This window comes from Lobosporangium transversale (assembly GCF_002105155.1).
Source record: "Lobosporangium transversale strain NRRL 3116 chromosome Unknown BCR41scaffold_9, whole genome shotgun sequence".
In the NCBI taxonomy this organism is placed as follows: domain Eukaryota; kingdom Fungi; phylum Mortierellomycota; class Mortierellomycetes; order Mortierellales; family Mortierellaceae; genus Lobosporangium; species Lobosporangium transversale.
In genome coordinates, this window is record NW_019028987.1 from 887768 (window position 1) to 902550 (window position 14783).

At 43.6% G+C, this 14783-nt stretch overlaps 5 protein-coding genes across 5 annotated transcripts; 1 reads left to right on the top strand and 4 right to left on the bottom strand.

Annotated features, from left to right (window-relative positions):
- Window positions 1-1626: 1626 nt before the first annotated feature.
- BCR41DRAFT_369019 (hypothetical protein) lies at window positions 1627-3042 on the top strand (the record flags this gene model as incomplete). Its single annotated transcript, XM_022026426.1, has 2 exons — window positions 1627-2359; window positions 2846-3042. 2 exons carry the CDS (start codon window positions 1627-1629, stop codon window positions 3040-3042), a joined length of 930 nt encoding a protein of 309 aa, XP_021883734.1.
- A 493-nt stretch (window positions 3043-3535) lies between these two features.
- On the bottom strand, window positions 3536-4276 carry BCR41DRAFT_394237 (hypothetical protein; the record flags this gene model as incomplete). Its single annotated transcript, XM_022028627.1, has 3 exons — window positions 3536-3703; window positions 3839-3985; window positions 4070-4276. The coding sequence occupies 3 exons, from the start codon at window positions 4274-4276 to the stop codon at window positions 3536-3538; spliced, it is 522 nt and encodes a 173-aa protein (XP_021883735.1).
- Window positions 4277-7131: 2855 nt separating this feature from the next.
- Window positions 7132-10215, bottom strand: BCR41DRAFT_349451 (tRNA synthetases class I, catalytic domain-domain-containing protein). The gene is made up of 6 exons (XM_022023468.1): window positions 10148-10215; window positions 9913-10027; window positions 9716-9809; window positions 9286-9591; window positions 8455-9023; window positions 7132-8310 (listed from the first exon to the last, which is right to left on the bottom strand). Exons 1-6 carry the CDS (start codon window positions 10191-10193, stop codon window positions 7251-7253), a joined length of 2190 nt encoding a protein of 729 aa, XP_021883736.1. The 5' UTR covers window positions 10194-10215; the 3' UTR covers window positions 7132-7250.
- Window positions 10216-11575: 1360 nt separating this feature from the next.
- Window positions 11576-13240, bottom strand: BCR41DRAFT_319997 (aquaporin-like protein). The gene is made up of 3 exons (XM_022021374.1): window positions 12798-13240; window positions 12489-12653; window positions 11576-12243 (listed from the first exon to the last, which is right to left on the bottom strand). Exons 1-3 carry the CDS (start codon window positions 12906-12908, stop codon window positions 11677-11679), a joined length of 843 nt encoding a protein of 280 aa, XP_021883737.1. The 5' UTR covers window positions 12909-13240; the 3' UTR covers window positions 11576-11676.
- Window positions 13241-13441: 201 nt separating this feature from the next.
- BCR41DRAFT_333940 (hypothetical protein) lies at window positions 13442-14632 on the bottom strand. Its single transcript, XM_022021911.1, has one exon. The coding sequence runs from the start codon at window positions 14583-14585 to the stop codon at window positions 13929-13931; it is 657 nt and encodes a 218-aa protein (XP_021883738.1). The 5' UTR covers window positions 14586-14632; the 3' UTR covers window positions 13442-13928.
- Window positions 14633-14783: the final 151 nt, after the last annotated feature.

The following is a 14783-nucleotide window of genomic DNA, read 5'->3' on the forward strand; positions in this document are numbered from 1 at the left end:
GGAAAGGATGATAATTCAAAGAAACCATCCATCAAGGCGTCCAAGGCATCGATGCCATCTTTGATGACTGCATTTTCATCGTTCAAACCGTCTAGATCGACCCCTTCCTCACCTAAGGTCCTATCCACTAGCTCGTTCTTTAGCAACGGTTATAATGATTCTCCAACGACAACAACTCCACCATCATCGACTGATTCAAAGAGATCCAGTTTGATTAGGTCCTCCAAGGAAAGTTACCGAAACAGCAGTAGCAGCAATACCAGTTATAGCAATCAAAGCAATAGTAACACGAACTCGGTCATTTACAGCAATAACAATAACAACCATGGCCGATTCGATGAACCGTCAAATCTCTCTAGGATGATGTCAGCCGCCTCTAGTACCTCTAGTAGTTCAAGATCTTCTGTCGCAAAGTCCCCAACCTCTACCTCAGCTAATACCGCCACCATCACCAATACAACAACCACAACGACTACTACCACTACTATAACTACAGCTACTACTATTGCAACTACTGCTGCTGCAACTGCTGCCGCTGCTCGTTCATCACTCTCGCAGGTCAGGGGAGCAAAAGAAGCGATACCTGTACCACCATTACCAATAGATGATTACACAGGTCCAGGAAGCTCAACTTCTCCAACTTCATCCAGAGTATTTGGCGATGGAATTGTGGTTCAAGAGGAAGCTGCTCGACCCAAGAAACGTACGACGAGTCGAACAAGCATCACAGCAGCGTCCCTAGGGAGGCAATCGAGTGAATCTGTGGCATCCAGCGTTGATCACCATCGCACCCACTCTGAACCCGGGAGCCCATATACGAACATGAATTCGACTCCTACCTCTCCTATTCAACAGCAACAGACGTCCAAGCGAACCAGCCTTGGAAGTTTGAGCAGTCGAAGAAGTAGCAGTAGTAGTATGAGAGATCGTAACATCTATGGACTGACATTAGACAGCACTGGAATTGGATCTGGATCCGGAACAGGAACAGGAACAGGAACAGGAACAGGCTCAGGCTCAGGCTCAGGCTCGGGGTCTAGGAAATCATCTTTGAATCTGTCGAGAACATCCTTGAGCAAGACAACCTTCCAATCGCCTGCAGGCTCTCCGGCCTCTCGTCGTGGAGAAGCAGATCGTAGTAGCATGTATGGGCATTATTCACGACCTAGCCAGGATGAAGGTATTGCAACTGCCAGTCCAAGGACATCAACCTCCTTTACTACAACTCCCACACTAGAAGACCGATACAGGGCAGAGTTCGGTATGTCTCGTAGAGACTCTATGTCGTTTGATAGGACACAGGAACAACAGCAACAGCAGCAGTTGGCGCGACAACATTCTCGATCGGGATCAGGAGCAACTCAAGAGACAAAGGAGACCAAAGTGACGAGTGAACTTCGCCATAGTAGCAGCACTGGCAGTGGTCGTAGGATTCGGCCATCCACCTATAACTCGTCGAGCATAACAGAAAGCGTGGTAGGGCCTAGCACCATTACTTCCGCAGCGATTTCACCGTCTTCATCTGCGTTTCCGTCCTTGAGCAGAGTTGAAGCCGCAGGCGAGAGTGATCGTAGACGTTCCAGCGATAAGACAGCTGTAGGGGATGTGTCATCTATTTTGAACACAATGACCTCTACTGTCACTGAAAGCTCTATTGGTACTACCATTCCTACGTCTACTTTGGCACACGAGGATGAAGATACATCATTCAACTCAGATTCACCTCGAGTAGACTTTACAGATGGCTGTAGTTTGATCCCTTCGCCTCCCCCATCGCCCGGTCCCATCCGTACTGACTCCATTCGATCGTCAAGGTCTGGATCTAGACCTGGATCAGGCTCAGCTTCTGGATCAGGCTCTTTGCCAGCAGCAGCAACGTCGGTAGCTACATCTATGTCTACGCCGACAACAACAACAACAACAACAATAGCTACAAAAGCCCCTATTGCCATTGTGATTAATACTCGTCGACCCTCACAGGATATAGGACATATAAGTGTTAAGAGCGCTAGTATTAATACTAGCCTGTTGGAGGAGCCCAAGGTGTCATTGCTCTCTACCAGTTACCCACCTCCTCGTCCTTCAAGAACATCGATTCCAGAGGAAGATGAAGAAGAAGAGGAAGAAGAGGAAGAAGAAAGAGGGAAGAAGTCAGCCGTGGCTGACTCAAAAACGACATTACTCTCTTCGTCCTCCTTGTTGGGAGGAAGATTAAGTTCTTCACAGCTCCATGGAACTTCACCCCCTTCTCCCTTGTCCTCTCGACCTCTAGTCTCATTTGATCAACACTTTTCGAACCAGGCCAAGGTTAAGGATTACAGGGAACGAGATAGGGATAGAGATAGTAGCACTACGCCTCGTAAGATCGTCACAGGATTTCAACCTCTTGCAGCGAAACGACTTTCGAAACCAGGTGTGCCCTCTCAACAACAACAACAAAATCAACATCTATCCTTGAGTGGTGGGGCGAACGATACGCCATCATCCCCTTCATTGCCATCATCATCGAATAACTTGATTGTGACCCATCCGTCTCCTTATCAATCCTCGTCCTTCTCATCAAATACAGGGCCCCCCAACGCGTTTGCAGGACGTCGTCGTGGTTACAGAAACAGTACGGGTTCAATGGCCAACATGTCATTGCAACAGCAGCAGGCTTTCCAACAACTTCAACGTGAACAATTGCTCAAGATCCAGCAACAGCAGCAGCAACAGCAGCAGCAACAGCAATTTCATACTTACCAGCCTAATGCAGGATATGAAGCGACCGCGGCCATGAAGATCAATCCACGTCCTCGTGCAGGATCTCACTTTCCGAAACGAGAATATGGAGGTGTTTCTTTAGGCAATAATGTGTCCTCATTAAGCAATGGAATGAGCATAGGAGGTGGGGCTCATCAAGGGATGAATAATGACTTTGATGCATCTTTGGGTGGAGCTGTCAAACGAGACTCTTACTCAAATCGTCGCCAGAGTATGGCCACTGCTATGGGAAAACGTCCTGGTGCTGCGCCGGCTGCCATCCAGGAAGAGGAGGAGTAAAAAAAATACTTTGACTGTAATTCATTCTCTCTCTTTCTTTTTTTTTTTTTTTTTTTTTTTCTTATTTACTATTATCACTATTACCATTACTGTTACCATTACTTTGTCATCATTATCATTTCAAACCATCTTCATTCATGATTCTCTAATTATCTTTCACTTGCTTCGCTTAAATTTGTTTCCAGTTTCAAAATCTAGTCTAGTTCCTTTATTTTTTTTTTTTTTTTTCTTTTTCTAGTTCAACTTAACTGTATATTAAAAATGCTTCCCAAAGAAAATAGTTTTTTGCTACTTTTTATGTTGGCTTTTTTTTAAAAAAATGTTCCCAATACGTATAAACAATTGCTTCTTGAGTTCCAATAACTCCATTCACAGTTGCCTTGACTTGGTCAGCATTGGCCTTTTCCGTCTTCAACTGACGGTCCTTTATATCCTGGACCTCAATCTTGGCCTCCAACTCTATGATCTCATCAGACATTGGACCAGAGCTGGTTCAAGAAGATGCAGGCTTCTGAGCAGCTGCATGAGTAGCCGCCTTGGCTTCCTTGCCTGGTGAATCAGGAGTAGCTGCTGCCCTACATGCATCCTCAGCAGGAGCAGTAGGACTCTTCTGCTTCTTATTCTTCGCATCCTTGGTGTTGTGTTTTAGACCAAGTATCTTCTACTCCAAGAGCGGCAGAGGCGTGCAATTCTGACAGGGCGAATGGGCTTCCCACTTACGCTTGGTGGGGCCCGGGAGATTCGCCACTGTATCCCATGGGCCGTGGGCTTGGCCTGCAACCTGGTGAGACGATACCATTGCATCAATAATATTCCCGTCCTCACCAAGCAGTAAGACCGGGGGGAAACCGCCTTGGTTTAAAAGCACCAACAGCGCTGCCCTTCTTTGCTCCAAGCCTTCTAAGCCTTGGCTGGCTTGGAGTAGTGTGGTGTCATACTCTGGCTAAGGCATAGAGGGTTGCGTTGTGGCAGTCGTCGTGGTGCGCGTAGGGCGGGAGCATTGCGGGCTCAAGTGTTTGAATATGACAGCCTTGGTTGAGAAGACTGATTTGCAGGCTGGGCACTGAGGCTGAATATCATTATCGTTGAGTCGCCTCAATTCAATGACGGTACATTTAAGGCCCATTGGATAGGCCGATAGAATAGTTATGGGGCACTCCTGCCAATAACTGGTCATGTCAGGGTCCTCTCGTTTGGATTGACGTGCGTAACGAGCACGCCGAGGAGATGACATTTCATCAAATGAATTCGCTACAGGTTTGAAAAGAATAAGACGTCGCTTGTCAACAAAACAGTCTAAATGGCATATAAAGTCTGCGCTATTTATCGCGTCTCTTAGTCAAGTATGGCTAGGAATGAAAACAATGCAACCCCTTACCATCAGCGACAACACTCTACGCCTCAAGTACGTCCCATAATCGTCCAGCGTAGGATAACCATGGACGCCGGTATGGCACCTCAGGATGTATCCTCATTGACGTGGATTACATCTTTTAGGCGCGGTTTGCCTAGCTCGTGAGACGACAGGGAATAGCGTGCATTCTTTGAGTAGAAAGGCACATATCGAGCATGTTTAGGCGGCAAGGACCTGGGCAGGTGAGGCAGGATGACCTTTCCCAGGCTAGACTGGCACATGCGGATATGTGGACATGTGGATATGAGATGGGGAGCAGTGAAGAGACAATGGGTGAGATGGCTCGGTGAAGAACATTTTTGTGACGGATCGTGTCTCCTTTTTATGCATAATTATGGGCAAAAGGTTACGATAGAATGTCGTAAATGTCATGAGACTCAAGGCCATAGAGTCATTTGGCCTGGCCAAAAGATCAATGACGATCTTCAAAAGCTGATAGATCGGTCCGGCCGTATGACCAAGAGCCGAAACTGAAGTAGGGATCAAATCCCCTTCGTCCAAAAGTTTTAGAGGGCATAAGATGGAGTAGTTTGCAGATACGAGCGAGTCCGATATGTGACTGATGGACTGATGAAGAAAATGTTGTAGACCTATTCGAACCATTCGAAAGGATCATTGATGATTTTTTTTTTTTTTTTTTTTTGATTGGGTATAATAATGACATGTGGACCGCGCTTACGCTACGCGTGGCAATGCTTCGTTTCATAATGTCTCATCTCCTTTCTTCCTAGTTATCCAAAAAAAAAAAAAAAAAAAAAAAAAAAAGTTCCTTTCTTGCCTCTCATGATGCTCGAAGTAATAGAACGACTCCAACTATCCACAGTACTCTAACTTAAGGTCGTCGTTCGAATCGATCCAGGTAAGGACTTATTCGAACCCACTCGAACTTACCATTACCATGTTTCGTTTTCGATTCGAGTGCATTTGAACCATTCGAGTTCGATATGTTTGATTCGATTAGGAGCACTGATTTTGATCACTGACGCCAAAATACATCATCGTTTTGCCCTGCTAGAAGGCCACTCTATATGCCTGTACCCCCTTTGCAGGTCGAGTGACCTTGCAGATCATCCAACAGTGCCAGATGAATATGAGGATGCAATGAATCAGGACCACATCGATGTCCTGACTCGAGAGGGGAAAGCCGGGGTGGAGCGGCTTGTAGGCGCCATTATCGCTACTGGTGAGAACGCAGTGACGATTATCTGCGTTGTACATTATCTCCGGGCCGACCAACAGCATCCGCATGCTGAATCCCTGAGGCATCTCCACACTAGCATCTCAGATAGAGTCGAGTACTCAATATCTGTTGCGGATTAAAATTACCGCCATGCCGGACTGGTTTAACAATCCGCATCTGGTCGTTGGAACAAGGTTAGGAAACTACCTTGTAACAGTGTCCAGAGGTGGAAGCGGGTTCAACGTTGGTCCAGCCAGATGTGAGGCATACAAGGTTTCAGAGCACACTCGCCTTCTAATATCCACGAAGAGGCAGGACGAGTCTCTGATAGATGGTACGGTTCTTGGATTGGCGCAAGTCAGGACAGCGTTTGAGAATCCTGTTACCTACACTACAAGACGGGCCACAGTAGAAGGATTCGATGACTTGTCTAAGATGTCAGTAACGCTTTTCACATTGCATAACTGGAGCATTTCCGGGACTAAAGTCTTCCACCAGCTCTACATTCGGTCCTTAGAAAAGAACCCACAGGGGGTAATTTTGAAGATAACCGATATTGATGAGCCCGACATAGGAGGAGCCCGGATTGGAGAGTGCAATGCAAAGCTGTCCGAACTCTTTATAAACGGAGAGCTAAATGTCTCCAATTCCACAGAAGCAGACGGCATATTACAAGATATGGCCAATATCTTATCAAAAGCTATTTCGGACAAGAATCGAACACTCTTAAGGGAACCATAGATGGATTAATGCTTGCCCTAAGCTTGTAATCTCGTAAATACAATAGAAATATAATGATTAACTTAAACAAAATGTCGCTACAACTGCTTGCACTATTTAGACTCATATAGCGTAAACGATGCATTTGCAAACTCAAAATTTTCACTTCTACGTCTTCTCCCTATAAATGGTACAGTGGAATCTCGATAATTGTACACTTTTGTACAAATTTCAAATTTGATATATTTCTAGGCCATTGGTTGGCTAAGAGCCTTACTCTTTTAAAAAAAAGTATTCTAAAAAACCCACACTCAACTGGAGTAGGGGAATCAGCAGAGGATTTTTAGAATAGTTTTTCATGAATTGTGGGCTTCTTAGCCAATCAATAACCGAGAAATATAGCAAATTCGAAAATTGTACAAAAGTGTACAATTATCGAGATTCCACTGTATACTCTTCTTTTGTGTTTTATACATCCCACATTCTATCGGAATCCGGTGCCTTAGAAGCATGGCCGGCAGTTTGGAAGGAGGGGTGGGGGTTCCCATATTGCATATCACATATGATTCCAAGTCCGAGGGCTCGCATCCAGTGCTCCTATTCGATTCGAACAAATCGATTCGAACAAATCGATTCGAATAACGCGAATGGTTCGAATAGGAGCACTGGTTCGCAGTAGTAAAAAACGCTGAAATCAACTTTCATGTCTTAAGTATTTATTATCCCAGTCCCTGGACAATAATATAAATGTTTTGTAGTCGTGTGCTGTTGCAGACCCAATTTCTTTTTATTTTGTCCTCACGAAGCAAAGCAATAAATTCTCTGACGAGATAAGAGCCGACTGTGACGAAGCCACGGTCTTCGGTTCGTTATTATTTTTATTCCTTCCTACAACTACTTCTTCTTCGAGTCCTTACTCGCTGTCTGAGAGACGGGTGCGGCCTTCGACGCCATGGACGCGACCTTACCATCGGGGATCAAGATCAAACGTGCAGGCTTGTCACCCTCTGCAACCGAGTCCACAATATAAAAGCCTTTGCGCTCAAACTGAATAATGTCTCCCTTGTTCAACTCTGCTACATTACCATCTGCAATGGCCTCTGTCTTGAACTCAGTGACGGGTGTAAGGAAATCCATCAGGTTATCCTCTTCCTCAATCTTCTTCTTTGTGATCAAGTAATCGTAATCCATCAACTCAACCTTGACCAACTCTGGACCATCAGCCAACCAGGTCAACTTCTTCTTGGTCTTCTTAAAGTCTCCCTCCAAGTGAAGCTCAAGTTGAACGGCTGTGACGACACCCTCAGAGTTCTTCTCAACGCTTCGAATGAAAGCATTGCCCCAGTCCATCAACGTGATCTCCTCATTGATCTCCAGTCCCTTGGCATCCGCCTGATCCAGCCAGATGGTGGGACCATAGGCAGTTCTCTTGTTACCCAAAGCCTCATTCTTCTTGTGACGAGGCACCTCCTTAAAGTTGTAAGGATCCGCTCCTGCCACTGATACCTTAACCTTGTTCAGACTCTCAATGGCAGTGTGACGAGGAGCAATCGGGTCAATCTGTTTACGATTCACGGCCCAGAGCTTATCCCACTCTAGTGTAATATAGTTGGTAGAGGCTCCTTGCATCAAAATGTAGGTCTTGAGAGCTTCCATGGTCAAACCACGACGACGGATACCTCGGACCGTAGGGAAACGAGGATCATCCCAACCATAGACACGTCCTTGATCTACAAACCAGGTCAACTTGCGCTTCGACAACAGTGTGTAGACAAAGTTGAGACGACTGTACTCCCAAATGTGAACCTGACGGAGACCGAGGTTATCGAGGAACCATTGGTATTGTGGGTTGCGGTCGTGATACTCATCTGTACGGAGAGCATGTGTAACACCCTCGAGAGAGTCGACAATAGGGCATGCAAGATCATAAAGAGGATACATTTTCCACTTGTCACTATTTCATGATGAAAACAGGTTTTAAAAACAGATGTGATTGCATAGTTAGTGAAGTGAGAAGCTGAAGCGGATGATGAGGGGAGATGAACAACAGGGCTATATATTCTATTATAAGCATTTCATTTTCAACCTCACTACTTACCCAGTACGAGCATGAGGGGTGAGATTGCAGCGGTAGATGACAGGATCACGAAGGGCCTTGTTAGGGTTATCAACCGAGATCTTTGCACGAAGACAGCATGACAATCCAAACTCAGTCGCGTTCTTCATCTCATCGAACCGACGCAAGTTCTCTTCCACAGAGAGATCACGACACTTGGATGCAATACCGTCCATACGCTCTGCACGCATCTGCTCCTGACTCGTATCATCGCAATAAGCCTTTCCATCCTTGATCAATTGAAGAGCATACTGGTAGATTTGATCAAAGTAATCGGATGTGTAGGAAACCACTGAAGAATCAATACCAATCAAGAGTAAATCTTCCTTGATAGAATGCTCGTACTCAAGCTTCTCTTTCGTAGGGTTTGTGTCGTCAAAGCGAACAATGAGTCGTCCCTGGTATTGATCTGCAAAGTACTTGTTCAACAAAGCGGCCTTGGCATGTCCAATGTGAAGGTAACCAGAAGGCTCGGGTGGGAAACGGGTCACAACTTTGCCCATCTCTGCATCGATCAGGTTAATATCAAATGATCCCTGATCTGCCTTTGCCTATTATTCATTTAATATCCATCCATCCATCGACCACAGTCATCAAAAAGAAAACGAGGAGGAAAAGAAGAGAGAGACAAGAGTTGTATTTCATGAGTCAAATTTGTTGCCTTTGTCTTTTATTTCCTTCCAGTGATGAATTCATGTCTTCAGCAATCAACAAATGCTTTAGTCCTTGACCAACGATTGATTCACACAAGCTGCGGACGGGGGAATGAATAGTAGTAGTAGAAGTAGTAGCAACAAAATCAAGAGCACTTACGACTTTAGTGCTCTCGTTCGCATGAGCAAGTTCATTCAAAGCAACGTCCACATAGGCTTGAGCAGAGATATGGTTAAACCAACGAGCCAGATACACACCCAGATCCTTTCCTGTCTTGAGTTGACGAGCGAAAATGGCGTTGGCCTTCAGAGCACCCCAAATAGCAATATCAGCCACAGAAACCTTGTACCCAACAAAGTAACTGCGAAGAGTCAAATGATGGTTCAATTGCTGAAAGATCACATCGAGTGACTTGAAATCGGATGTGTTGATAATATCCTGACTCTTGTCGATAAAGTCGTCAATCTGTGTTTAGGAATATATATATGAAAAATAAAAAATAAATAAATAAATAAAAAGGATGTTATTATTGCTATCAACGAAAAGGTGAATGTCCACTTGATCGTAATATTCATTTCTATTAAAGTACCAAGCTGGTGGAGGCAGGATCAGTGCCATAGAGAGTGTTCTTGTGTGAGCGGACGATATAACGGAGGATGGCGCTGACAGTAGTCAATGTGACTCTAATAAGATTATACAAGACGTCATGACGTGAGTCTTCTCTTCAATATCCTTTATACGCTTTTAACTAACAACTTTTATTATTATTATTATTATTATTTTTACCCATCGGCGCTCAAGGCAATAGCAGCGTTGTTATGCTCAGCAAGAGTAGAGATATTCTTGTACTCGATCTTAACAACCGCGGGGTTGTTCAAAGCAGCAGCAAGCACCAAAGGTGCTACATACCCCGAAAAAACAAAGTCAATAAACGCGCCTGGTTAGTCAAAACATAGCCATTATCCTTATTTAGTGTTTACTATTGCCGAGATAAGTGTAGCTGCTTTGTTTGATTAGGTACCATAAGGAAAGCTAGAAGCCTTTTGAGCGACTACAACAGTGACCATGTTGTATGAATGTATGAATGTGTGAGCAATGAAAAGAAGAAAAAAGAATCTAAAAGACACCTTAAAAAGTAAAAACAAAGAGGAGGCTGAGTCTACCCTTTAAGTGACTGCGACACTTTTTTTTTTCAAGACTCAACTTGGGTCATTCAGCCTCCTTTCATTTTAGTAGTTCAGAACTTGCTCCGTTGGATCCAACAAGGAGACATGTGTATGAATCATACATGACTCTATCTATATTATAGGATGATCATCCACTTGACACTCAGTTATCAACTTGTCTTTTCCTCACTCTATTACTTCTACTAGTCTAGAAGAGTTATTTTTTTTTTAATTGATTCAAAACAGGGAGATACAAGCATATGAAGTCTGGATACTAGAACGGTCCTCCTAAACCCATACCCATCATCGGCCCTCCTATGATCGGCCCATCAACGCCGGGACCAGCACCCATTGGCCCCGCGAACGGCCCGAACCCCCCTCCTCCTGTAGCTCCGCCAAAAGGGAAGGGAGCTGTGGCAGGCACAGGTACAGGTGCAGGCACGGGGATAGGTGCAGGAACTGGATTCGGTACTGGAAAAGGCTTCGGTATGGGAACAAGTTTGACCTTTTCATGAACCCGACAGTGGCACCGGCGGTAACCAAGGTCGTTATGGCCATCATAATCATCGTTTTCGTCATCGTCGCCATCATCATCGTCATCGTCATCGTCATCGTCATCATCATAGTCATCATCTCCACGCTTAACAAAGTTCACATCAGGATGTGTGCTGTAATATGACTTCTGATAGGGGAGTGGATACGGATATGGCATGATTACATAGTCGCCACGATCTCCTTCTAGTAGCTGTGTACCGGGAGTCTCTGTAATGCCTTTACTCACTGGAATAGAGTACGCAACATGACATGCGATTGTAGCCAAGACTGTCATCGAGAGCGAGAAAAGTATCGCCTTTCGTAGAGGAGTCATCATGTTCTCGTGAATGGTAGAAGTGGTAAGAGATCAAGTACCTAGAATAGTTGGAAATAATTGGAAGTATACTATGGTTTTAAAGTAAATAAATGCCTTTGTTGATACCTCAGTGGCCTTTTATAGATGAGGCTAGTAATCACAAACTACAGACCACGAACGGAGATTGGCCATATAAACATGAAGACCCAGTGAAGATTATAAAAATCACATTATGATCAAAAAATGCCACTGGTGATGGTTATAAAAAAGAAAAAGAAAAAGAAAAAGCACAAAGAACCCATGTAGACCCCTCTAATCCAACTGTGTTGATGGCCGATCTTATAGCAGACATTTAAACGACTGATTAATATGAATAATATGATCAAGGAATCTTGAAGGGTAAATAGTCATACTATAAACACTTTTTTTTTATACATGCATTTTATTTTTTTTATTCAACGCGTCGATATATATATTATTCATCTTTATATACAACATCTACCATCCTCTGTTAGAGCAAAAACGATCCAACACTTAGTTGTTCAAGGGGCTAGGACCGCTGGAATAAATGAGGAGATCGTAGATGAAGGCACCACCGAGAGCGCCAGTGAAGGGTGCGACAATGGGGACCCAGAAGTACCATCCCTGACGGCTGAAAGCACCAAAGCCCCAGCCAAACAAGGCAGTGAACAGACGAGGGGCCAAGTCACGGGCAGGGTTGAGGGCGAATCCAGTCTGGTGACCGAACGAATCACCAATCAGGACCAAGACCAAGCCAAGGACCAAAGGCTGGAAGTTGCCAGCAGGAAGGTTGCCCTTGTCCGATGTGGCAAGAATAGCGATGAGCAAGAGAGCAGTGCCAACGAACTCTACAAAGAATGCAGTTCCAGTGCTGACATACTTTTGAGGTCCAGTAATGAAGATACCAATGGTTGCATCGTTATCGAGTCCCTTGAAGCTAGAGTAGTTGGCGATGTAGACAATGAGAGCACCAACAAAGGCACCAAGGAATTGAGCAGCCCAGTAGATAGGAACCTCAGCCCACGAAAATCCGCGGAAGACAGCTTGAGTAAGGGTGACAGCAGGGTTCAAGTGAGCGCCCTGTAAAATAAACAAATAAATATAAAAAAAAAAAAAAAAAGTATGAGAAAAAGGATTAAGATATTTTGCTTGTACGATATTTTTTTTTTTTTTTTCTTTCTTTCATCCTGATGCGATCGGGAGTTTTGCTTTTCCAATCCAATGCTCCTTGCAATGTTCTCATTTCTTTTGTATGTATATTTATAAGAATTGCTATTTTTTTTTTTATAATAAAAAAAAAAAAAAAAAAAAAAAAAAAAACTTACCGAGACACCTCCAGCAACATAAATAGCAACAACCAATCCAAGACCCCATCCAAAGCACATGGCGAACCACGAACTGTTGTTTGAGAAGATCAACTGAGCAACAGCTCCGGAACCAAAGGCAATCAAGAGAAGAGTTCCGAAAAACTCTGCAAAAGCCTTTCTGAACTAATCAGCATTAATAAAAGGAGATAAAGGAGGAGTGTCAATGAGGAAACCGTATTTAAAAAAAAAAAAAAAAAAAAAAAACATAAAAACGCGAAAAACACTTGCTTTTCTGTAACGTCTTTTTTATTTTTTTTTATTTTTTACCTTGTGGCGAACGCCAGCCCACTTGCTGCGAGGTTCATATAGATGTTCCCTGTTCAATCCAAGGCCGCGTTCAACGCGCTCGATAAGAGGATCAGTCTCGTGGTGAGGCATGGCTGAAGGAGATGAAAAATAAAAAAATAGGAGTCGTGGTTTGTGGGGGAGGATGGAGGATGGAGGAGAAGGTGAAGAGGAGAAAAGAAAAGAGAAAAGAGAAAAGAAAAGAAAGAAGAGGCAAAAAAGAAAAAAAAAGAGGTTAAGGACATGAAGAATTTCTCATCGCCAATGGTAAGATGGTAAACAGTGGCGAATATATCTCATCTCTCTCATCTATGCACGTTCTTCTTCTTTGGGCCATACAGAGAAAAAAAAACAACCGAAAGAAAGTGAAAAAAAAACCCGCTTTCAGAACTCGTTCAGGGCGGGAAGAATCAAATAAACTATTGTTGCAATGGGGCTTTGAATCTCACACTTTACATGAATTGTTACTGTACCAAAGTAAAAAAAAAAAAATGAGAGCAATTGAGTGGAGAGGCTAGGATTTTGCTCTCTTTTTTTTTTTTTTTTTTTCCTTTTCATCGTCACAAGGCATTGCATTGGCTTACGCAAATAGCGTTGAAAAAAAAAAAAAAAAAAAAAAAAAAAAAAGCCATTCCGCGGGAAAGGATGAAAATAAAAAATGACTGTGGATCTAACGAATAGTACTAATGCTTGTCTGTAATCTAGATGAATGATCATCTAGATGCAAACAGAAGATAAATAACATAGCGAAGAAAAAGAAAATAAAAGAAAAAAGGGACATCATGAAAGGAGAAAGAAGACAAGAATGGAAAGAAGACAAGGATAGGAAAGCAAGGATGAAAGAGAAGCCTCAACTGCATGCGGTGCCATGCAGGTGCAAGGAGACGTATGCGAACTTTTTTTTGTGCAGAAATGTGATGTGAATATTGTTGCTTCCTTTTTTGGTTAGCCCACAGTTACAAGAACTCCACTTGGATCCGTCCAAAAAAGGAAACCAGAACAAGCCTCCCCGCCTCCCCTAACACTCTCACACAACAATATTAACTAATAACACTAACAACACTAACAGACGAACATTTGAGCACAGACAATCATGGTAATCTGTGTTTGAGATTAAATCATTGTGAACAAAAAGAACATACCGCGTGCTTTTTGGAGGTTTTGGATACGAGATCTGTGGATCGAATGACAGAGGGTTTGGATAAGATGACGCATTTTGTTGGCAAAGCTGATAAGGCCATTTGTTTGTTGAGCATCATAGTGATCGTCGGCAAGAGTGTCCACCATGAATTTGTCCAATGGTCGGGTGATCTGGGCTAATTGTGATTGAATGGAGGCCAGTTCGTTATCGAATTGTTGATTAGGTTTTTGGTTCTCGAGCCATGGTACATCTGTGATTGGCGGGGCTGAGTACTTTTGCAGCAGATTGTATGGGTATATTGCGACCATTTGTTCGAGCTCCTCCCTCTTGCTCTCTTTGTCCATTTCATCAATGGGGGCGAAGAAGTGCTCTCCATCCAAAGACGGACAGAACGCCAATTGACGCTCATCAGGCTTGAATTCAGATAACCCAGAACAGGGAACAATGTAATGGGGAACGTTGATATTCCCTTGTGGATATGGGACAGATTGACTTATACTATCTTGGTTAAGAGCGTATAATGTGGATGGATTTGTGATATAAGACTCTGGTGTGGATGGATCCTTGGTCCCGATTGCTTGTGTCAATGGAGAACGTAGGCCATAATTATTATGATCGGGGTTGGACATGGCGGATGTATTTTTTTTTTTTTTTTCTTCAGGAATGTGTTTTTTTTAGATGCGAATAGGAAAATAGGAAGAAAATGAAAAAAAGAGAAAATTCAACTATTTTTATGCTGAAAAGGATTTTCGATACCATATAGGACTGACGCACTATTATCTCACATTGTTCTATCTTTACTGCTTCAAGAATCCTTACAAGGAACA

What these genes read in the sequence shown, in the direction of transcription:
- BCR41DRAFT_349451 (XM_022023468.1), bottom strand. Translation starts at nt 10,193, where the DNA reads ATGGTCACTGTTGTAGTCGCTCAAAAGGCTTCTAGCTTTCCTTATG. An exon ending in ATTGCCTTGAGCGCCGATGG is followed by an intron (nt 9,810 to 9,912) that starts GTAAAAATAATA and finishes TAATCTTATTAG; the next exon opens with AGTCACATTGACTACTGTCA. An exon ending in ATCCTGCCTCCACCAGCTTG is followed by an intron (nt 9,592 to 9,715) that starts GTACTTTAATAG and finishes TCCTAAACACAG; the next exon opens with ATTGACGACTTTATCGACAA.
- BCR41DRAFT_319997 (XM_022021374.1), bottom strand. Translation starts at nt 12,908, where the DNA reads ATGCCTCACCACGAGACTGATCCTCTTATCGAGCGCGTTGAACGCGGC. An exon ending in GGGCTGGCGTTCGCCACAAG is followed by an intron (nt 12,654 to 12,797) that starts GTAAAAAATAAA and finishes AATGCTGATTAG; the next exon opens with TTCAGAAAGGCTTTTGCAGA. An exon ending in ATGTTGCTGGAGGTGTCTCG is followed by an intron (nt 12,244 to 12,488) that starts GTAAGTTTTTTT and finishes TTTATTTTACAG; the next exon opens with GGCGCTCACTTGAACCCTGC.
- BCR41DRAFT_333940 (XM_022021911.1), bottom strand. Translation starts at nt 14,585, where the DNA reads ATGTCCAACCCCGATCATAATAATTATGGCCTACGTTCTCCATTGACA.